Source organism: Panicum virgatum, chromosome 7K, assembly GCF_016808335.1.
Source record: "Panicum virgatum strain AP13 chromosome 7K, P.virgatum_v5, whole genome shotgun sequence".
Classification (NCBI taxonomy): Eukaryota; Viridiplantae; Streptophyta; class Magnoliopsida; order Poales; family Poaceae; genus Panicum; species Panicum virgatum.
Window position 1 is genome coordinate 47,784,448 of NC_053142.1, and position 23,149 is coordinate 47,807,596.

General features: G+C 44.3%; 1 protein-coding gene and 3 long non-coding RNA genes across 15 annotated transcripts; 3 read left to right on the forward strand and 1 right to left on the reverse strand.

The window, feature by feature from the left end:
- Positions 1 to 620: 620 nt before the first annotated feature.
- Positions 621 to 5,599, forward strand: LOC120641820. 11 transcript variants are annotated; one of them, XR_005662426.1, is made up of 8 exons: positions 621 to 842; positions 939 to 1,237; positions 2,197 to 2,987; positions 3,955 to 4,193; positions 4,282 to 4,343; positions 4,476 to 4,626; positions 4,694 to 4,758; positions 4,835 to 5,238. It is a non-coding gene; the product is annotated as an uncharacterized LOC120641820 (long non-coding RNA). The 11 variants fall into 11 exon arrangements; XR_005662419.1 differs by lacking the exon at positions 4,835 to 5,238 and adding an exon at positions 5,460 to 5,599 and having other exon boundaries at positions 4,476 to 4,758; XR_005662418.1 differs by having other exon boundaries at positions 4,476 to 4,758.
- Positions 5,600 to 7,272: 1,673 nt separating this feature from the next.
- LOC120640339 lies at positions 7,273 to 7,632 on the forward strand. Its single transcript, XM_039916177.1, has one exon. It carries the CDS (start codon positions 7,273 to 7,275, stop codon positions 7,630 to 7,632), a length of 360 nt encoding a protein of 119 aa, XP_039772111.1.
- A 3,135-nt stretch (positions 7,633 to 10,767) lies between these two features.
- On the forward strand, positions 10,768 to 14,353 carry LOC120641822. Of its 2 annotated transcripts, XR_005662428.1 has the most exons (7): positions 10,768 to 11,385; positions 11,572 to 11,575; positions 11,697 to 11,771; positions 11,947 to 12,015; positions 12,660 to 12,770; positions 13,544 to 13,740; positions 13,809 to 14,353. It is a non-coding gene; the product is annotated as an uncharacterized LOC120641822 (long non-coding RNA). The 2 variants fall into 2 exon arrangements; XR_005662427.1 differs by lacking the exon at positions 11,947 to 12,015 and having other exon boundaries at positions 10,773 to 11,385.
- Positions 14,354 to 20,993: 6,640 nt separating this feature from the next.
- Positions 20,994 to 21,479, reverse strand: LOC120643121. The gene is made up of 2 exons (XR_005662856.1): positions 21,394 to 21,479; positions 20,994 to 21,326 (listed from the first exon to the last, which is right to left on the reverse strand). It is a non-coding gene; the product is annotated as an uncharacterized LOC120643121 (long non-coding RNA).
- Between the last annotated feature and the right edge of the window lie 1,670 nt (positions 21,480 to 23,149).

Here is a 23,149-nt window from a genome sequence, read left to right on the forward strand (position 1 = left end):
CACCTCATCAGCAGCATAAAAATGGTGTGATGATGCCGGCATTTTCCAAACTATCAAATGCTGCTATCTGATATGGTCAACTCCACCTAGACACTCTGTTTAGCTCATCAACCCTCTTTGTCTCCACCAGCTCCTCAGCTGCTCTAAATGGAGATTTGAATTGTAATATAACTGCTACTCTTGCCAAATGCTTCCATTTGTTGCCTTCCCAAATCCTTTGTCAGTCATGTAGTTATCGCTAATTTGTTCCTTCATACAACATGGCAGCTTATTTATCAGGCACATCTCGATAAACCACATGAGACACAGGTTTCTTAAACTGCGTTAGATCAAGAAAATTATCTGCATTCCATGGGCTCAGCGCGCGATGGCACGCGTCATTTACTATAGTTGAAAGAGTTTCCTGCACCGTGAGGAACACACAGCAACCACATGCACACCAATGTATCACGGACAATATAGTACAGTTGTTTAAAAACAGATACGCAGCGTAGCATCGGAACCGTTTTTTCTGCAGTATCTGCAGAGGGACTCGGTCACCGACATATGGGGCTAAGCCCACGCGGTAGTGACTGAAATCACCTATCCAGCTGCTTCAGAGGAACTCAATCCCGTAGCACAACTGCAACCCTATCGACACGTGCTCATTTCCAATGCCCCCGCCACCACACATGCCACCCATGGTCAATCCTGTTGGAATCCCTCAGCCTCCAGCACTGTCTCTGCCTCCACAACCTCCTGCGGAAGAGCAGCCACCTCCACCTGATGAGCCAGAACCAAAGAGGCAGAGAGCAGATGATGCTTCTCTTGTCCTGGCAGAGCAGTTCCTCACTCAGTATCCTGTAATGGCACTGGCAGTCAATTTTTCTTTTGTCCTTACTTTATATGTTGTTCTAGTTATTTTGCTATATAGACATGTTGTAGTCTCCTGTCTGCAGGGTCCTGCTAGCATGTCAGTATCTGTACCCAACCTTGATGAAGGAAATCTGCGTGGCCAAGTTTTGGAGATTCACGTCCAATCACTGTCTGACACAGTAGGTAGTCTGAAGGAGCAGATTGCTGGAGAGTTGTAGCTCCCTGCTAATAAGCAGAAGTTGAGTGTGAGGACTAGTTTCCTCAAAGACAACCTTTCTCTTGCTTACCACAATGTGGGTCCTGGAGTGGTGATCAATCTAACACTGAGGGAGCGTGGTGGGAGAAGGAAATGAAAGCCTTTTCAACCTCAGCACAGTGTCAGGTTAATACTTAGAACCGTTGTTCAGAGCTATCATGGAGAACCTTTTTAATGGATCTTGCCGTGGTATTTTTTGTATTATTTTCTTGAGCACAATCTTTGGCATTAAATGAACGCTGTTCTTTCCTCTTATGTCAATAGTGTGAGGTTCTGCCTTGATGTAACTTGTAGTATGTTACTGGAGGTTTGCCACTGGATACCTTGGCCAGTTGGCCACTTACACTCTGTATCACATGTCTTCTTTAGCTTCTTCTGGTTGGTCTTAGTGTCTGCAGAGCTCCTATTTTCTGCGTTATGATTTTATTTTTCTTATGGGAGTATGTCGAGTGAATTTTTCTTTGGGGAAGTTGTGTCTTCCTCCTGCTGAATGGTCTTCCAAGTTCTCTGTATGTATCTGTGGGGTTTCAGCAATGGAAATACCAAGTATTGGTTGCTTTTTACAGTTCATCTGAACAGTTGAGTGCCTTGGATGAGAAGTTAGTGGCATTCAATTACTTGACTAGCATACTTAACTTTCACATAATAAGCTGCCCCAGTCTGGTTTATGTTTCATCTTAAACATTCATTGAACTCATCTATGATATATTGCATATAAACGACTGTCCCAGGTTGCACTTACCAAGGAAAATGTTGCATGGGTCTTACAATGATAATACACAGATCCTGCCTGCACTGTTTGCAAGATACTTATTGATTAGACTCCGTGTGTCTGCTCCCTTGATCTGGCTATCATAGACTGTTGGAAGATAGTTATAATCCACTAACTTGAGAAATAGAAGAACATATCATACAACTGTCATTGCTGTATATATTCTTCTCTACTACAGCAAGAACAGTGTTGAGTAAGAACAGTGTTGAGTGTTGACACAGATGAACAGATTGTCTTGAAAATTATGCAGCCTGTCTACATATTTGTCAAGAAGTTGCACATATCACTTCGCTGAAGTCGTATTTTTCAACAGCATGGAACGCCACAGGATGCTGCAAACTACTTATACCCATGGCGCATCGAAGCAAAATCTACTTTCCAAAGAATCCGAAGCTTTCCATGGCAACGCGCAAATTGAACTACCAGGGTCAAGGAAATGGGGAAGATCAAGACTGGAGGTCTCAATCTCAATCCCAGACTGGGTTGGCTTGAAACTGATGACATTTCTCTCCTCACTGTTAGAGGAACAAGACAGCACTTCAGCAATTAATTTCCCTCCAGGTACTTGCAGAGCTACGTTTAGTGATTCAGTTTATTCCCTCAGTTTCCTCCTAGAAGTCTCCTGGCAGACATGCAAGCTGCTATTATCTTAACCACTGCAGTCTATAGTCATCATCTTCAGCATACATATGCTGCAAACACATACAGCCAAAGTGTGTCTCCTTGAATTTTAATTTATTTGATCAGTGTCATGTGGTATCTTTGGACACTTTCACCCTGATAATTACTTCAGTGCAGTTTAAACATATGCCTATTATAAGACTTTTCAAGATTGGTTCTGCAGTTAATTCTCTCATGCCATGATTATGCCATCACTCCTTGGTCTGCAACTATGCAGTTGAGGACCATAATTTACCCACATCTTGGTACAGTACAAATCTTGATCCTTCACAACATTTCATTTTGATAGATTGAACCAACAGATCATTGACTGCCGAGGCTGTCTGTCATTACCTTCACACATAAGTTTTGTGGCTTATTGTCACCAAACTCATGTGCCTCATTTGTGAACGCAGTGTAAATTTGCAGACCTCAATGCCTTTTGTTTTATGCTATGCAGCACGGATACAGATACGTGTATCGGTATCGGAAGGATACGGATACGCGGATAAGGTAATTTTCTAAAAAACCCGATACACGGATACGTTTTACTATTTTTTTAAATAAATAAATGAAGAATAATACATATCAAACAGCACGTTCGACTGGACTGAAAAGCAGCCAGCTGAGCTGTTGGACGGCAGTAGCTGCAGCTACAGCCCAACAAATAACTCACCCTTATCTCTCTCACCCTTATCTGTTCCTCTTCCCTCCTCACTCTCTCTCACGGTCCCCGCACCCTCCCTCCCTCCTCGTGTCTCTCTCCCTCCACTACCTCCTCTCTCCTCTGCTCCTCCGCCTCCCCTTCTTCTCCACTGCGGTAGGCCAAGCAGCAGCAGCACAGGCAGGGCGGTGGTGCACGGGCGGACCGCGACGCAAGGGTGGACCGCGGCGGGGCGGTGGCACAAGGGCGGATCAGGCGCGGCCGGCCGGCCTCGATTCGGCCTCTCCGGCGAGCGGCTGCCGGGCGCTGGCGGGGATGGGCACGGGTGCGGGCCAGCGAGCCGGTGCCGCCGCGCGCGGCCAGGCACAGGGGGTGGGGATGGCCGATCCTCCTCCTCTCCGCTGCCTACCCTCCTCCTCTCTGCTCGGCGCGGCCTCCGCCGCCGCCGGATCTCCCCCTCCCCCGCTGCCTACCCTCCTCCTCCTCTCCGCTCAGCGCGGACGGCCATGGGAGGAGCGGAGCAGCACGCGGCCGCGGGCGAGCGGAGCAGTGCGGGCGGACCGAGCGGCGCGCGCGGCCGGCTCGTCGCCGTTGGATACGTATCCGTTCGTGAGTTTCTAGCATCACTGTTTAGGGATACGCGGACACGCCGTGGATACGTATCCCGGCCGTATCCCAGGCGTATCCGTGTCGGATACGTATCCGACACGGGATACGCCCCTTCCCTGCTGTATCCGTGTTTCTGAGGTTTTATGCTGTTTTGTGCCACGTGTTATTTTTTGAGCTAGCTGGTTGTTCAAGTTTCGACGAGTCATTTTATGAAGCTAGAGATTAACTTTTTTTTATAAAGCTAGAGATAATTTTTTTAATATAAAGCTAGAGATTAACTGTTGGGATGCTATCTTGGAAGAGTTTGCTGATGGAATGCAGATGGGTGTTTCACTGCTTGGCGTTTCACCATTGGTGCTAATCAGTAGTCATTTAAGGTACGCTTCTCAAGAAAATTATTGAAGATGTGGTGGTGCTAATGCATTTCCATATCTTTTACTGATATCTGCAAGATGCTCATACCAGTCTTGATGACAAGGTTCAAATACTGGAAGCTTATTCAGTTCTAAGACAGGCTTCAAAGTAAGGTGTGTCTGTACCGTGGGCCCGTAAGGCCGGAACATGAAATATGTTTAACTTCTAACATACCTTTCCCTTGTATGTTGTTTGTCTTTCCCAACAGAACAGAACAAGAAAGCTAAACTTCTTTCCTGTACCAGATGTAGTAAAGCCATGCTTTTCAATGATGACAACATCAAGTGTCACATCAACCGGTCGAACTCAGACATGTGTGTGCACAACTGCACCACCGGCAGGGCTGGAAACCGAAATCTCCGTGCTTCGGTTTCAGTATGAGGAAATTTCATAAAGGTGCAAGCAACAAAGCAAGCCCTGAGTCAAGTCTATGGTTTTGACTCACTCTGGTTGCACGCACCAGGCAATCTTTTCTAGACAAGAACCTGAAGTAACCAGGCTTGCTAGTGGATCCAAAAACTTATACAGGTCAGTACAGTTTGAATTAATTTTATACTCTTTTTATCTATCAAATTTGGATAATTTTTTTTTTAACTTTTACCAGGAAATCTGGAACAATTCAGTCAAAACTTGCACAAATTTGATTAAATTTTACCCATAAAATAAAATCAAAGCAGCAAGCACTGGAGTCTGATAAAGTTTTAAAACCTATAACATTAGCCTCAAAGCATGTCTGAGCTCGGTTTCGGTTGCGGTTCGGGTTCTGGCCAGGTCCTTATGTCGTTGTCAGGCTTTGTCCTAATCATCTCCTTTGACTTGTCACTTGTATACTCTGCAAAGTGGAGCTTTGGATGCCGCCATTCGGTTTTCGGTTTGGTTAGTGATTCGGGTTGTACGTCTCCTATAAATACCAGGACATCACAGTTCTTGTCTGCCTCCTCCATCCAAGCTCCAAGCAAACTCATTCCCTCTGGCGCCAAGCATCACGCACGGCTGGCACTTTACACAAATGGATGTCCTCGGCAAGATCACACGCGCCATCTCCGGCGCCCTGCAGGACCCTGAGAAGCTGCCAGGGGCGCTGATTCTGTGTGGTGTCCTTGAAGCCGCAGCAGCGCTCTCCCTCATCTTCTTCAGGGTGCCGCGGGGAGTGTTCCACTACAATGGCGAGTCGCTCGTCTATGTGTACTACGGTGTTCTGATTGCCGTTGTGGTGTTTGGGCTTGCAGAGGTGGTTGCAGGCTTCTGGGTATCAGGGGACCCCAGCAGTCGGCGAGCCATTGGTAAGATCATCATGGGCCTTTCCATCCTGCCTCTAATTGTCGTTGCCAGCCTTGGAGGTTTTTCTTCTGCCGCGCCGAATTAGCAGCTCCTTACAGAAAGTCGCTCTCAGTCAATGTATATGTATGTAAGAACTACATGGATTACTATCTTAGCTTATGGCACTAGTGTCCAGTGTTGGGCGTCTCTTCCGTGTACTTCAATCACGAGTCCATTGTTGCCGGTTTCGACTCTGCATATGTTTTGTTGTTGTAACCTTATTTGTTTGAAATTGTTATGTCATGCCTTTTTGAGGCAGATTAATATTTTCGTAATTTGTATTTCACAGTAAAAGGAAATTGTTGTGACTTTCCGAGGTGCATGGCCAACTGGCCATTATGTTAAGAGGGTAATCCATGTATGTCATGATTCATCAATGTCAGGATGCTATGTTGACTGTTGATATGTAGTCTTGGAAGAGTCTGCCGATGGAATTGAACATTTCATCGCAAGTTCATAGTATTCAAGGTTCATGGCTCCATATCACAAGTTCATAGTGTTCAAGGTTAGTTCATGGCGCAAAAAAGGATCACGATGTCAAAATAGGTTCACGGTCCATTGACCATACAGTCCATTCTTATTACACATGACTACTGGTTCACAAAAGCAGTCCAATATACAACAGTGGCTACATACTTCATTCTAGGCTGAAAATCTCGAAATTACGCGAAACTCAGCGAAAGTTTGCCGAAATTTGGAACCCTGAGCACAACACGCTGTTTGCGTCCGTGTGCTCTGTGCGATCGGACACGCGCGTACAAACATACATGAGAGGAAGGCCCGGCCTTGCAAACAAGCCGTGTGTGCTTCCATGGTCACAAAGTCGAGATGGTCCACACATCCACGTCGCTTTAGGAATTATAGGATTTGTTATTATCTATATACTGACACAAGATGGTCGACATCGACACAAACCGAGTACGACATGCGGTTTGGGTCTCGGACTAAACATGTCGTAGTCGGTTTTTGTGTGTGTGACACTTAACTAAAGCACAAGCATCTGCCTCCCTTTGACCCCAGAGGTTGTTGGTGCGAGAAGACTGCTGGAGCTGAGCCTTCTCGCATTATACGCGTACTAGCACCCTTTTTTTTTGTCTCTAATAAATGATCAAATATAAGAAGGTTACGAAAAGAGCAGCTACTGGTGTGCAAAAGCTTCGATGTAGCAGTCGCTACAGTTGTTGCTTCAGATACAGGCGCCCTTAACTGTGCAAAAAATGGTGAACATCGGCAGCGGAGGATCACGAGTGCTCCGTGAGCGGGAGGCGGGCACCGGGCATCCAATGGCTACGGCTGCACCTGAGCTCGATCCGACGGCGGACGATCCGACAAATAGCAAGTTTTTTTTCTATAAACGCGACGTGATCCAAGCTAACAAATAAAATCTGTTAAATCAGAAGTTTATTGAAAGCGTGAGGCCACATGCTTCCAATGCTGAGAATTCGCACCCATCTGTCGCGATCATACTTGTGCGCCAACCGCGACGGGGGCGGGAATCCGAGACGCTCGGATTCAGCTCGGCAATTCGGATTCAGCCAGGCCAATTCGGGTTTAGGTCAACCTGTCATGCCCTCGTCCTCGATGTCGTTGCCTATATAATCATCCAGGCATGGTTGTCGTCTTCAGAGGCAGCGCACACCACCATTCTCCAAGCTCAAACAAGGTCACGATTCAGTTAGCCACTTGTCTTCTCTGACGCACTAGCGGAGATAGTAGCCAGGGATGGAGTTCCTGGCTGTCCTCTTCAACATCGCGAGCTTGATCTCCGCGGCCTGCCGCAACGCGGAGAGGCTGCCGGCGGCGCTGGTCACGAGCGGCGTCGTCCAGGCCGTGGCGGCGCTCGCGCTCGTCGTCTTCAGGGCTCCGGGAGGAATCTTTCTTCACCACGGCAAGGCGCCCTTCTACCTATACTACGGCATTCTCGTTGCCGTAATGATCTTTGGGTTCGTGGAGGCGTCGGCTGGCTTCTATGTATCAGGCTGCCTCACTGATCGCCGCGCCATCGGTATGACCATCCTCTGGGTTTCCATTCTACCCATTGTCCTTGTGGCTGGGTTGGGAGGCTTTGTCATACTGAAATAGTAGGATTTTGTTTTAACCACTGGTGTATCTTGTTGTATGTGTTGTGCTGCTGTATCTTGTTTTATGCTGTAGCTATTCAATGATAAAGAAAAATATTTGGGTTCCACAGTGGTCTGTCTTGTGATTTTACATTTCTGTTTACAAATGATTCAGACATTCAGTTATATTTTCGTCCACTGTTCATTCCCCCCGCTGAGAATAGGGGCCCAAGCAGAGCAAACGAGATGATTTTGCATCAGTAGACTGAGTAATCTGAATTAATTCTGAAAGCACCGTTCAGAAATCAGACAACGTTCTTAGCTCCGTGTGGTTGGCAAAGTTCCAAGCCAGCGTTAGACTAGTTCGACAGTCAGTAAAGTAATACTTAACAAAAATATAGAGGCAAGACATCTACTGAAGTAACACAAGCTTAACTTGCTCTGTTGCAGTTTGCAGAGCAAGATAAATTAGTTTAGAAACCAGAAATGCACTTTCGTATAATTGAATACCCCGTTTCTTCTGAGATTAAGATGGCCCAGATCTTACACTACAGTGCATGACTGCATGCTAGTATGCTACAATAGAACAAAACAAAAGTAAAAACGCAATAGTTGCTACAGTGCTCAAAGCCAACCTACTGTTAGCCAAGAGTCCAAGACTCATTTTCCTGTTCGTTTTGGTAACTTCCCTTCATGAAGTCAGAGAGGCCGGGCACATTTGCGTCTTCACTGTATCTTTGCGCCGGAAGTGTGGATGCTCGTGAGTTCTTGATCTCAAGGTCTGATACAAGTGCCGGTAGATGGGATGGAGTTAGAATAGTGGTGGCAGAACTCGCTGCGGCATTTTCAAAAGGCTCGAAGACGCAACGTAGCAGCATTGCTTATGTAGGTTTGGAACATTTGGAAGGAGAGAAACCTGAGAATTTTTTAAGGTAAGACGGCAACAGAGAATTTGGGAGGGAGGGGACTGGCAATGGTGCCTTGACAAACTATTTTAAATATTGCCTTGACAAAGACAGCAATGGGAGGGTCGCAAGTACGAATAATGTCTTTGTATTTGAGTTTGAGATCTGCTTGTTTTATATAATATCAATCTTTATAAAAAGGGGAAAACTTATTTGTTTCTCTTACTTAGAAGATTTGACAGCGCTCCTACCGTTTATTGACCAACTTACTTAGAAAAACTTATGCACATGGAGAGAAACAATTCTTTCTGAATCGATGGGATCAAAACTCCCCCGCCAGTTAATTGACCAAGTTGCAAGAAATAAAACAGTCAGACTAGATAGTATTGTGACAATGTTGAAGAATACCAATTTGTAGTATACAAAGAATATCAATCTCACATGCAAAGTCTAGAGATATTTCTTTACAATTCTAGTAAAAAGTATTATTAAATAAGCACTACTAAATTTTATGATGACTTAGTAGTCTAAAAAATCCAAAGAAGCAATGTCGAGTCCAATTAAAAAACAAATAAATTTGAAATTAGAAAAAGAAAAATATTAGTTGAACAAAGAGTCCAAATTTAATACAATTAATAAATATCAAAATTTGAAATAAAAATTTATTAGTTCATTTGATGCAAATCGGGAAGTAAAATTGCTAAATAAAGGGTCCGGCATATACACTTAATGAATGATTAAGATTTGGAATTTTAATATAAAAATTATCTTTTAAATTCCATTTAGATTGGGTAGCTAATTACTTGCATAAAGAGACAATGTATAATATGATATATTAATAGATAAATTTTGAATTAGGACTTATAATTACCATAATAATAAAAAATACAACATTAATTTTTATGATAATCTAATGGTCTATCTAAGTATACATGATAAATACAATTGATAAATCATGAATAGCTAAATTTAGAATTAAAATAGTTGGAAGATTAGCAGTACTCTATATTAAATTGGAACCAAAATAGCAAAAATAAATAGTTCATGTCAAAATCCATTAATAATCAATAACTAAATTTGAGAAACAAATGAAAATGTATTTTTGTTTAAATTAATATTTATAAAAAGCATATTAATGAAGTAGACCATGTAGAATATGTTAATATATGAATTTTAAAGTAAAACTATTATACTCATACCTTTTGGTTTAGTACATTAATTTTGAAACAAAATAATAAATCACCATGTTCATCTACATGGACTAAAAACTCCCCGCGTTAAACGTCGGAAGATGTGACAAATGATAATTATGGAGAAAACCATTATCATGAAAAACAAAACTTACAAGGATGCAATCTAAGAAATTAACGGTGGAAGGGCCTAATCGCAAAAGTGCACGTCGTCTAACTGGATTTATGGACTTAAACGACACAGTAACTGTGATTATGGATGTAATTAGTCGTTTTAAGAGTTCGTGGACCGAGATGATACACCCAAACAAGTTTAAGGACCGAGTGTGCACTTTGCTCTTTAAATAATTTATTTTCAAGTAAAAGGAGGCTAAAATGTTGGGGGGGGGGGAAGCTAGCTGCCCGCGCTATTTGCGCGGGGCACCTTGCTAGTTTTGTCTTATTTTGGGGGTCTGACGAAGGCAAATGTGTGTTGTCCTTCAGGTTATATTGCTCCACCTCCAGAGCCTTTCTGTAAGTTGTGGTGTGGTAACTGTGCGGCAAGCGGCATGACTGCTTGAAATTAGTAGTCTGCTCAGCTAGGCTCAAGTTATTGTGAACTTTGAACATGAATTTGTTCATCTTCTCGATGGAAGCAAGGACGGCACTAGCGAACGTGTCAACCTCATGCCCGACTGGGTTGTACCGCAGCGCGTTGGAGAAGGCCAGGCGGACCGTCGGCGGCGGCGAGGTTCTCTGGCTCTCCTGTATCCCTTCGGGAAGATTGGATAAGAGATATATCCATCCATTGAAGGACCGACTGGAATTACGCTAGAGCCACCCAAAGAAATGAATCCCGCTGAGACAACTAGAGTTTATGTACCCAGCAATACGTACCCAGGAAATCAACCTTATCAAAATCTATGGCCGGAAAACTTCTCTTGAGTGACTTCAACCCATCCTACGGCTGATCTTATATGGATCATCCGGCTTCAACGCTCGACGCCAGCCCGTTGCGTCGCCCGCGCGTCCGCCCCCCTCTCGCGCCCAACGCGAGCAGCGCTCGAAACCCACAACGGCCCGCTTTTTCCCTTCCAAAATCGATCATCGGTCTCGAAATTGAACTCCCGGCCTCTCACTCCCCAACCCTCTCTCTCGCGCCCCAACCCTAGCGCCTCGCGCTAGCCGCCGCCGCCGCTCGCTCCCAGTGTCCGAGTCCGACCGCCGTGCCGCCTTAGGAGGTCGCACCTGCGCCGCCTCGGGGCAATGGAGGCATTCCCGCCCCGCGGCCTCGCTGCGCCGCCGCCGGACTAAACCCTAGCGGCGCCGTCTCCGCTCCCGCCCCCGCCATGGCCGACCCGTCCGGCGTCTCCTCCTCACGCCGCGGCAGGAGGAGCAGCTGCAGCGGCTCAAGGGCCAGCGCCCAGCGCCCCTCGCCCCCCGCTGCTGTGGCGCTCACGCCCAGGGCCGCCAGGCAGAAGCTGCCGCCGCCGTCGGCGGCTGGGGCCGCGGAGCCGGCCGCCCCGCCTTCCAGAGGAGGCCGAGAGGCGGGCTGATGCGCCGTCCAAGCCGTCCGTGTCGGCGCCCGTGGCCGATGCGGGCGTGGCCCCGCCGCCGGCGCCGCCGATGGATGAGGCTGGGAATCTGGAGAGGTTCCTCGGCTCCACGACGCCGTCCGTGCCCGTGCAGTACTTGCCCAAGGTCAGGCTCGTCAGAATTTTTATCTCCCCCCTTTTGGGCTCATGAGGTGCAGTAGCATCATTCGAATTCAGAACTGATTACTTTATTGTGCTACTCAATTCACTTTGAACTGTAACTAACCTTTGTGCTAAATCCTTGGCATGTTGTCTGGTGTGATGGCATTTTCTACTCAAAACTTATCTTCAGTAGGGTAATGTTCTTTTCTAGGCCTTGTGATAAAGACTTTTGTTTGCAAAGTAGTGTCCGTCATTATGTTCTCATTCCTCAAACCCTTGTGAGAATTGCATGACTGGATAAATTTCATTTTTCAGAGCATGGAACGTGCTTGCCATGTAGTTCATGATGGATTTACAGGATTTCACCATTGCTTCGGCAAAGAATTGAAGGTGATTTCTCATTGCCCCTTGAATATCTCTCTATAATTTTCTGGTATAAAAATTATTGTGGTCATGAGTAGGACCATTGGCTGGCATAGACAGATTACCACAAATACATATTTGTTAATGTATTGTTCCTACATGAATGAAAGTCTTATTTGCTAAATTTGAAACGTTTGTCCAGAATTTGAAAGTCTCATATTTGTTAGTGAGCTTGCATCCTGGTGGCTTCCATTGAACACTAGATCAGCGGGTATGTTTCATTGAACACCAGACCTGCATCCTGGTGATTTGCTGATTTGTTCTATGGTGATTGTACTGCTTTTTATTTGTTAATTTACTTGGCCTTTGGATTAGGGACCGTGTTGCACATAATATTTGATTGACTGCAAGTCTTCAATCTAGGATAGTGACAAGGAATTTGGATGGTCTGATACAAATGCCACATTTTGTGTGTTTATTGTTAGGTGACTTTTTTAATAGTGCAAGTGGTATTTTTAGAATTCCACAGTTAATTCCTTGTTGCTTGATATGTTGCAAGTCCATCTGTCTTGTTTGTAGTATGTACTATGGATTGATTCCGGTGAATTTACATTCTTTTCATGTCCAATCTTAATTTATATTATTATTATTGTCATCTCCAAGTTTCATTGCACTTGTGTCGGTCTTTTGGATTTTATCCATGTAGTACTTGTGGGACTTCTATTCCTTCATTGCACTATGCAAATAAATTGATTACAATGGATTAGGATTTAGATAGACAGATGAGATCTTGAACTTAAAACCTTATTAGTTAAGCTTCAGGGAAACATGTCTTGTGTCTGTTTTTATGGGTTACCAGTATTTAACTCTATCATTGTGATTGCAGAACGACATATTTGTTCCCAATGTTTGCAGAGGCAATCCATGTGAAGGATATTGAACAATCAAATTTGCAGGAGAAAAATCAGAGCTGAGTTATGCTTTCGAATGGAGATAATATCCACAAGGAACTAGCAAACACACAAGGTGAGCATCTATTCCACCGAGGCCCCAAATTGCCTTTGCTGTATCATGCCATGTGCTGTTGCAAATGAAATTCCATGCCAATGTTTTTTATGGTATTGATATCATTGTGTTCGGATCAGTATCTTTGTGTGAGATTTGCTATTCCTGTATATATATAATTTAGATTTTGATCTCATGAGATTTTGTTATTAATTCTCATTTGCAGTGGATTTGGCCAACTAAGTATATATTAGTAGTAGTAATATGAATTTTGTACAATTTAGAAATAAAACTATAAAAGAGCTCTTTTCTATCACACATTCACTTATAGATGCTTTGTAACCAGATAATATGAGAGTATATATTACCCAGAATAATAGGTGCTTTGTTCACTGATCATGACCTGCACGTTCTAACAAATACAGAGAACAGACTTCTTTGTGAAGAGAGGGAGGGAGGGACGGGGGGGGGGGGGGAGGGAGTGAGTGAGTTAACTTTGCAATATAGAAACAGATGCATTTTTATTGGTTATGCTTGTTTGCTGTGCAATTTATCATTTCAATAGAAATAGGGGCTTTTCATTCGGGTCCATGAAAAATTATATCATTCAATATGTTGAGCTGCAGAATAATAAGTTTCCGAATTCATGGTGCCAAAATAGCAATCTAAGATTTTTCTAAGTGGTCCATGAAAGAATCTGCCACTATCATTCAAGCAATATATTTGGCATTTTGATTTGCAGGTTGGCTTTTTTAATATGGTTGTTTGCCATAATCATTGCACTGCATTTGCAGGAGGCCAATCATGGTTTACATGCATGATAAAGAAGCTGGTGGTTTAATAGCACTACCTGAATATGGCCAATAGTGTGGGACAGAAGATCCCATCAAATTTCTTTATCATGGTTACGACCATTATGAAGCTCTGCAGATACCGGGAAAGGGCGGTCCAAGGTCAAGATTGTAACATTTGCAACTCAGCTTTTCAAATGGTAAGTTTTATGCCTGAAACCTTGGTCCTTTCTTCCTTTAAAATATTTTCACGGTTTAAAATATGCAGAGGTTGGCTTCGAACTTCGACTTCCTCCAACTGAAGATATGGGACTGTATTAGCCTATCATGTCCTAAACTCCCGTGTATGATTTGGTTTGATGATTCTTGTAAAAACTCCAGTTATGGCTAATCGTGGGTGTTGTCGATCATGGTCCGTGTGTTTCTTATAGAAAGGGACTAGATTGATTGACTTACATTGCAGTTTTGTTTGTCGTATAGCTTTTAACACATTTCTAGGTGGTGACGGTTGGATATTTGGAACCTGCATTTCTTTCGTAATCTGCAATTTATCCGTGGTGTGGTGTTTAGCACGGGCACCTTACTAGTGTCTATAAAGCCCACCAGAAATTAATGAAGCCCACAATCCGTCATGGCCCAGCAACCGCAATAGCGCCTACCGCCGGTGGCTTGCGCTGTGCGCTCTGCATGCAGGCAGGACAGGGGGAGAGCAGCCGGCCAACGACATAGTCACCAACATGCAAGTGCGTTTTCATTTCTTTTCCCTCAAATATGTGTATCAATTTCATTATATTTATTAAGGTTTTTGTGGCCTGATATTCAAATATTAAACTAATGTAGTCAGCATTTTAAATACTAGGCTCAACATTTCTTTAAATTAAGGTCAACATTTTGAATAATCTAGTTCAACATTGGTATGAAAATGTTGAAGAAGCATATTTCAAATATTGAGATAGCTCATCCAAAATGTTGATTTTTAAAATATAGAAAAACATATTCATATTGGGTCTCATTATGTTGCATTAATTCTCAGAAACACAATGGTTTAAACAAATTCAAAAATAAGTTCACCATTTGAGAGGAAACATATTTTAAGTTTGAAACCCAAAAGCCACCTACACCGACCAGGGCCTCACACGTGTCCATGTCACTATCTCAACCACGTGAGGGCCTCGCACGTGTCCATGTCACTATCTCAACCACGTGACCTCTCTCCAAGTGGCCGTTCCCTCTACTGCGCATGCGGAACGAGCGTTTGGATCCAACGATGGAAAACATTTACATGAATCATGAACATTGGAAGTTGTATAAGAAATTTTATACTGGAAGATGGATAGGATTCCGGAGGTTCTCTCCCTTCACGGTGCCAAGGTCCATGGGAGCCTACGTTGGTTAGAGACCTAAGAATGACATTTTTTCATTTTTATATTTTTTAAAAATTAAAATTTCAAAAATATATGTCCGTTTTGAAATATTTCAAAAATACCCCCGGTCGCCCCCCCCATAGGGCGACAGGCCTTAAGTGAATTTTTTTTTTCAAATTCGCAATAAGATCCCTGGAAATATAAAAAAAAACCTGTCGCCCGTTGGGGGGGGCGACAGGGGCCTGTCGCCCAGCCCACGGGCGACCGCCGCTGGGCCCAGCCCACGGGCGCGGCAGGGGGCCTGTGTACATGAGAGTTTGATTACAGTTGATGGCAAAGCATTTTGCTCCTGCATGAAGCCTAAGTTATTGCATATGCCATGCTCCCATCTCATTGCGGCATGTGCAGAGTCTGCGTTACAGCCAGGACAATTTGTTTCATCGTACTTCAGCAAGGAAGCAGCTATATCCACATGGGGACATGAGGTATACGGGATTGGAATTGTCGGGCCTTTCACTCAGGATAATGAGAATAAGATGTTTATTCCTGATCCAGCCACTAAGAAAGGCAAAGGCCGCCGTCAAACACGTCGTATTCGGAATGGTATGGACGAGTCGGAAGCAAGCAAGGCACAAAAGCGTTGCAGCCAATGTGGATCATTGAGTCACAACTACAAGAAGTGTCCTCAGAATGCACTTCACGATGCTGCTGACGTCGGTCCTTCCGGAAATCCCAGAGATGGAGCACCTCCTACGTTCAGACGAGCATCGGCGAGAATTGCTCGTGTAAGGCATTCGGTGTCATGATCCACAATTGTATTTCATTATTTGTAATATGTAGTAATGGAATATGCGAGCAGGCCTGTCTTCGCACTGCTCCGCGAATGCGAGCCTGTGGCTTACTTCCGTCGTCCTGGTTTATGACATCGCGGTTGAGGCATATTGCCCCTGGAGAGTCAGGAGATAGTTTGGGCAGCGCCAGGAGTTTCCGGTGCCCACCGCGTTGGAGCGTGTCAGTCGCCAGGACCATAGGTAATTAATTATGAATGAACTTGGCTCATACATTAGTGTCGAATCTAACGATTCTTCGTAATCCACTTTGTAGGTTGTCAAGGAGTGGCTTGCCGTGCTCTGATGAATGGCTCACCAAGATCCAGCCGTGGGTGGACCAATGGGAACAGGCAGACGAGCTCTTGGTCCATCCAACAGGACCACACACAGACAGCTCCTTTAGGGCTTACCTCACCTGGTACTTACCCCGGACTCGGGATCGTCTGGTTTTTGTTGACACTCACCCGCAGCCACACCAGGCGAGGCCTCAGGATGGCTGTGCCCAGCACCACGTGGAGGCACTAGCTGGCGCGGTGAGTCTCTTGATCATATTTGCATATATATATATATATATATATATATATATATATTCATATTCGTAAGATAATTCATGTGTTTCTAACTGTACCTTTACTGAATGGATGCAGTTTCGCCTTTGCAACATGATGCAGACGGACTGCTCGACTTACCTGACGAGGGTACGTGCCGGATCCCCAATGACCCAGTTTGAGCAGACAGAGGCATGGTCGAGACAGCGTGACCAGTTGCGTCAGATGGCGCACAACTTGGGAAGCCGTGTGCAGTATGAAGACAGCCACGGGTCGTCCCAGGCCTCGTCGTCGTTCTCGTGTCCGTCGACCGTGGGCGGGCCGACGTCCCAGTTCTTCCCAAGTGTAGGTAACGTACATATCTCTTTATAATTAGATCAAGTATTCCTACATATTTACTAATATCACATACAGGATACGATCCAGCTACTGCTTTCGGCCATACTGGAATGTTTAGAGGGACAGCACTAGTTGGCGGACCGTATCCAGGGATGGTACCGGGGCCACAGATACCGGCCTACACAGGTTAGTTTATGTTTCGTATTTCGGTTTCTACATGTCATTACGAAATATACGAGCGTACGCTAACATCCACATTTTTTGCGTAGGATTCTACCCCGATGCGGGCGCCGGACCTTCTTCTTCCTCGTTTCGACCAGATAACGAGACCTTCACCTTAGACGACTTCGACAGCTTGTCTCCAGAAGAGCCTGCCGCGCAAGGTGACCCCGATGTTTTGGGGTATTCACAGCTAGGAGGAGCACCATTTGGGATCTCTCAGCAGCAGACACCGCAGCCCCTTGCGCGTCCTGAGCGACAGGTGAGGTCTCCGGATGTTCTCACCTACTCCGAGGGCCATGTCCGTGCCCAGCAGAGGGCTAAGAGGGTCCGACGCCCTAGGGGTGGTTAGATGTATCTGATGTTTATTTGTAATGAGATAGTTGTGGACCGCTTATTTGTATCCGATGCTTATGATTGTGGTAGGTTACTTGTCATTTGTTTCTATAGATATTATTGATGTGAACTTATTATGTTTGTGGGTTCTATAATGCTCGTGAAATAAGGAAAGTTCTTGCGATTTTTTCCCGTGATTTAATGAAGGACAAGTTACGTGCGGTATGAGTTAGCGGCCGAGATCTTGCCGACGATGATGACGAATACACGTTCGAATAGCTCAAAATAGATCCCTGAAAAAATAAAAGTCCCTGGAAAAAAAGGGGGGCCTGTCGCCCGAGGGGTGGGCGACAGGCCCCTGTCGCCCGTTGGGGGGGCGACAGGTCCCCCTTTTTTTTCTCCAGGGACTTCGTTGCAAATTTGAAGAAAAAAAAATTACACTTTGGGCATGTCGCCCTATGGGAGGGCGACCGGGGTATATTTTTGAAATATTTGAAAACGGACATATATTTTAGAAATTTTAATTTTTAAAAAATATAAAAATGAAAAAAGCGCCCTAAGAATTCTGTTAACCTACCAGGCCACGTTGAACTTTAGGTCCAGCTAAAGTAGACGCCCAAATAGAGTCCATGGGCTGGCAACCGGGCCACGGTATCACAAGTCCAGCACGATCCTCTTCTTCAAACAACAAACGAAAAAGTTCTATTTATCTTCCTGTATCGTGGGTCGAATTTATGTTTCCACTCTAACTCGAAAATTGGGAATTTTGGCTCATTAAACTCGTGATACCAGACATATGATCTCCCCGGCTGGTTTCTTTTAGTGGTTTTATTACTCTTTTTCTTTTATGTTTATTTTCGATGAATCTTTGAAAAATTATATAATAATTAGATCACCATAAAAATTTCACTATAATTGGACCACAAAAAATGTAGATAAAAATTAATTATAAAAAAATATATATCTAAAAGTACAACAAAATTTGTTACTAAATTATATCATATCATATGTTTACTGCAAAGCTCTGCTCATGTGGAGTCTAACAAAATTAAATTTTTGTATTTTATGATTTTTTGTGATTTAATATAATTTCTCAAAGGTTTATCCAAAATAAATATAAAAAGGAGGAAACCACTATGAAAAACTAGTCAAGGAGGTCATTTGTCCGGCATCGCGAGTCTGAGGCCAAAATATCCGGCTTTCGTGTTTAGGGTGGAAACATAAACTCGACGCACAGTCTAGAGAGATAAATAGGACTTCTTTCCACAGGAAAATAAAAAGGTCCAACAGCGTGATGGCGCAGTTGCGTGCGGACTGGCTTGCGGTGAGACGCCGCGGTGCACCGAAGGTAGGTGGAAGGTGGTGTCGTGGTGCTGCCAGATGAGCGGATCAAATACGAGGGCACTTCATGCAGCGTGAAGGGCATATTTGTCATTGACATTTTGATCTGGAGACTGATCTGTCTGACGGCACCATGATCATCCTACCGTTGTGGCGCTGTCGGTGTACGTCAATGAATTTCATCTTTCTTGGACAATCTGTTGCACCATGCAAAATGGGAATTTTACAGCACTGAGTCACTGTATGACCCTTTTTTTTGTTTGGACAATATGTTGCTTCGTGCTAGTGTATTATCTCGACCAATGGCGGAGCTAGCACTGAATGGGGGGGGGGGGGGCAGTGCTGCATGATCACGTCACAAATCGAGGCTGGAGTCTGGACGAGGTATCCGCCGGACGAGTCTGGAGTCGCGGTTTTTTATTTTTTATTTTCGTTTTTGACAAAAATATATTTTCGATATGAAAATTTACAGAAATATACCCCGACCGCCCCGCTGCCGGGCGGCCGGGACCCGGCTGCCGGGCGGTAGGGGCTAATCTGCAAAAAAGAGGAAAACAAATTGCGGACATGTCCCTGGGAACCGGCCGCCCGGCAAATTGCGGACATGTCCCTGGGAACCGGCCGCCCGGCAGCGGGGCGGCCGGCCCCCAAGGCCGCCCGGCTGCGGGGCGGCCGGTATTTTTTTTGCAATTTAGCCCTTTTCGCAAAATAATTTCACATATGTGCAATTTTTCTAACTTTTTTGCAGAAATAGACCCTGGAGGTGGTCGCTGTAATATGTGGCGCCGAGATAACACGTCTTGGCGCCACAGATCACGGCGCCGAGGTGCCACGCACGTACAAGCAATCTAGTGAATCTTCGAACTTGCCTTTAATATTTTCGGACATTTTCAGGAGACTAGAATACTGTGAACCACACATCAAATATAACGGTAAGAATTAAGAACTAAAAACTGCATTACACAATATAAACCATAGGAATTACATCATAATACAACGTTAATGAAACACACATCAGACATGCAGTGGCATGGCAGAACCCGTTGCAACTACGGTAAACAGATTCTAAACTAAGCTAACATGCCTTAGGTAATTTAGAAAAACACAACAAACACAACGATGCAGCATGTGACTAGCAATAGGTAGTCTTAGTAGCCGTACCCCCACGTAGCAAACTGCATTGAGCCTTCTCCGCAGTATCCACCCATTGCAGGTGGTGCAGGCGGTGGTGCCGGAGGGGCAGGGCCCTTCTTCTTGTGACAAGGACAGTTGCAGTAAGGAATAGTGCATGGTTCATCCTGTGAAGCGGCAGCATTGCTGGTATCATCATCTTCGTCGTCTTTGTTACCCTCGCTCAATTCCTCGTAATGGTTTACCTTGCATTCCAGATCAAAGATCTTTATCTGGAGGTACTCGATGAACTCCTGAACTGAATTAATTGGTGCAGGATCGACCCATCTGGTAAAACCACAGTTTTCTGAAGCATCTGAAGACTGCAAAATAAATTTTATGTAAGGTATCTCAACGAAGATAAAGAAATAAAACAACCGAGTATTACCCATGCGTGTGGGCATTTGAAGAAACGCCAACCGTCATCCATCCCGTCGGTGCACATCTGCACTAAGCAGTCCTCACCATGTCTGCATTTTGGCCACGGTTCTCTACGGTTATCGTATTGTCGTAGAGGAGTTTCATTGGTAAAATCACTCTTGTGCTGTGGCGGAAACTCAAACACTGGTTCCGGAACGGAATCAGGTCCAAGAGGCCCCTCCCATATTATGGGGTCTCCCTTTCTTCCCCCTTTTCCTTTTCCAAAACCGTAGTAATTCTTCCCGCTAGACCCACCTCTAGACATTGGGTATACAATGAGCTGCGGTGTTTGAGTGCTGCTGGGAGTTCACAAACTTCGGAGTATTTATAGGCGCACAAAGGTCTGATACCCGGAGTGTGGAGTGTAAATGGACCTGAAAAGCCTACATGACAACACAGTGAAGAGGCTAGCTAACCGAACACTGAAAAAGCTAGATTCAATTATCGAACTGACTACTCGATGCATCTCTGTGCATGCAGAGCATCTAAGTGCAGAGCATCTAAGTGAAGAGACTGCTTTGAATGTGAGCTGGGGTGGTTGCCGTGTTGTCACATCTTTTTGAAATGGTGAAAGGGCACTACTATTGGGCTGTCGTCTTTTGTCACGTTTGTCTGGGCAAACAATGTGACATATGCGAAACCCGTGATCGCCGTGCTGAGCAGTGGCAACCTGTGATCTCGTACTCACAGATAGATACACTATGGTCACTATTTTGAGCTATACGAGCGTGGCACGAAGTTTACTCTGTATGCGGTAGTCGTCATCATCGTCGGCGGGATCTCGGCCGCTAACTCCTCCCGCAACTAACTTGTCCTTCATTAAATCACGAAAAAAATTCGTAAGAGATTCCCTTATTTCACGAGCATTATGGAACCCACAAAAACATAACAAGTTCACATCAATAATATCTATAGAAACAAATGACAAGTAAACTACCACAATCATAAACAATCATAATCCGAACAGTCGAAACAGTCCATAATACCGCCGGAGAAACAAGTGGAAACAACTAACGACCCCTACCATTCCGACCTCTCTTACGTTGTGCGTGTACGTGATCTGTAGGGTAGCTATGACGTTCCGGTGGCCCCACGTTTCTGGCAGGACGGCGTAACTGAGCCAGAGGTGTATGCAAGCTAGGATCATCGTCCTGGGCAGGCGTAGCAAACAACCGTGTAAACTCGTCCAAGGAGGCCGCGGTGTTGTCTTCAGACCACCCTACAGATAAAAAAATTAAGTAACATTCAAAAGGTGAATGCAATTCCGTACAAATTATTGTACGTACCCTGTGTTGGAGGAGGTGGTGGTGGTGGATAGGAAGAAGCTCCTTCATATCCTCCTGGTGACGGCATAGGGTGATACAAAGACGGGTCGGTGCCATCTCCCCACAAGGGAGGTGGAACGTGTGTGTCTCAGGTCTCCATCTGTCAACGAGAGCTGAAAGTAGAGACCTGTCTAGCTTCACCAAAGCACTCTCAGCAAGACGAGCCACTGTGAGAAGACCTGCCTCGCTCAGCCTGCATCATACAGTGCTCAAATGTTAATACATTATATAACGAAATGTATAACGGATAAAAACTGAAAATATACGACATATCACCTGGGCACCCATCGTGGGTCTACAACAACCAACTCTGCAGGTGGACGTGGACGCAGCACGTTTAGTTCTTGGTGCTGAACCTTCGCAAGGAAGGACCGGTGACCCGAGTCTATTGTTGGGTCCAGCAACGCAGGAGTAACCCCGGCCATACCTACCACGTAAGATCAAAACAATATAATATAATCACACACATGTAAATATTTCTAATATTTCCTTATATTTCCTAAATAATTTATAAGATTTTCTAACCATTAATAATAATTTCTAATATTTTATAACATTTTAGAAATTTTCTAATATTATCTTGCAATTTTTAAGATTAATTAATTAGATTGCTAATGTACTATATCAACACTAATCACTACAATTAACTACACCTAAATGTACCACTAATCAGTCCTAATTATAATTAAAATGATTGCTAATCTACTGTTTCAACAAAATAGTTTTTATGATTTTTTATAATTTTCTAACATTCTCTACAATTTTCTATAATTTTCTACAATTTTCTAACATTTTTTACAATTTTCTACAATTTTCTAACATTTTCTACAATTTTCTAATATTATCTTGCATTTTCTAATACTTCTCTAACAATTTTCTAATATTTTCTAATACTAAATCTAACACTTAATGTACTATATCAACGCTAATCTCTATAAGTAAATGCACCTAAATGTACCATTAATCACTCCTAACAATAATTGAACTGATTGGTAATCTACTGTTTCAAAAAAATAATTACAACATAATCTATTTATAAAATGTGGAAAACTTTAGTTACCTAAAGTCGCCGGCTTGAAAATCCGACAGGGCTTCGCCGTTTTGCCTCTCCCTCACCCCTCCTCTCCCTCCCTCCCTCTCTTTTCTTTTTTCTGGATTTTTAGCAAGGCAAATGAGGGGGGAGGGGTAACCAACACCCTTATATAGGGGTGGGGGTGTGAGGATCGATGGACCAAGAGGGGGGTGAATTGGGCCTTTTTCAATTTCTAAAACAAAGTAAAGCAACCTTAACCTATGCAAGGCTAGTAAGGCACCAATTCACCAACCGGATAACTAAGCTACCTACACAAGCTAAGAGAGAGAAAACGAGAAGTAAAGCCTAGCAAGGTAGAGCTAAGTTATGATCTCTAAGTCAAGCACATGAATAAATTGCATGAAAGAAAATGCTTGAATAAAGAGAGTGGACAAGAGACGACCAGATTTTTTCCCGTGGTATCGATGTGTTGGCACACACCCCTAATCCACGTTGTGACACTCACAAAGAGTCTTGTCACCTCCCAAGTCACCGAGACGAGGGCGCTCACTAAGAGTCTCCGTTCACCATCTCGGCGTGGTGGAGATCAAGCCACGTACAATCTTCTTCTCCGGGCTCCCACAATCCTTGGCAAGCTCCGCGAGAAACACTTCGATCACCAAGATCGTCTAGGTGCTGCCAAAC

Coding starts and splice junctions, on each gene's coding strand:
- LOC120640339 (XM_039916177.1), top strand. CDS start 7,273: ATGGAGTTCCTGGCTGTCCTCTTCAACATCGCGAGCTTGATCTCCGCG.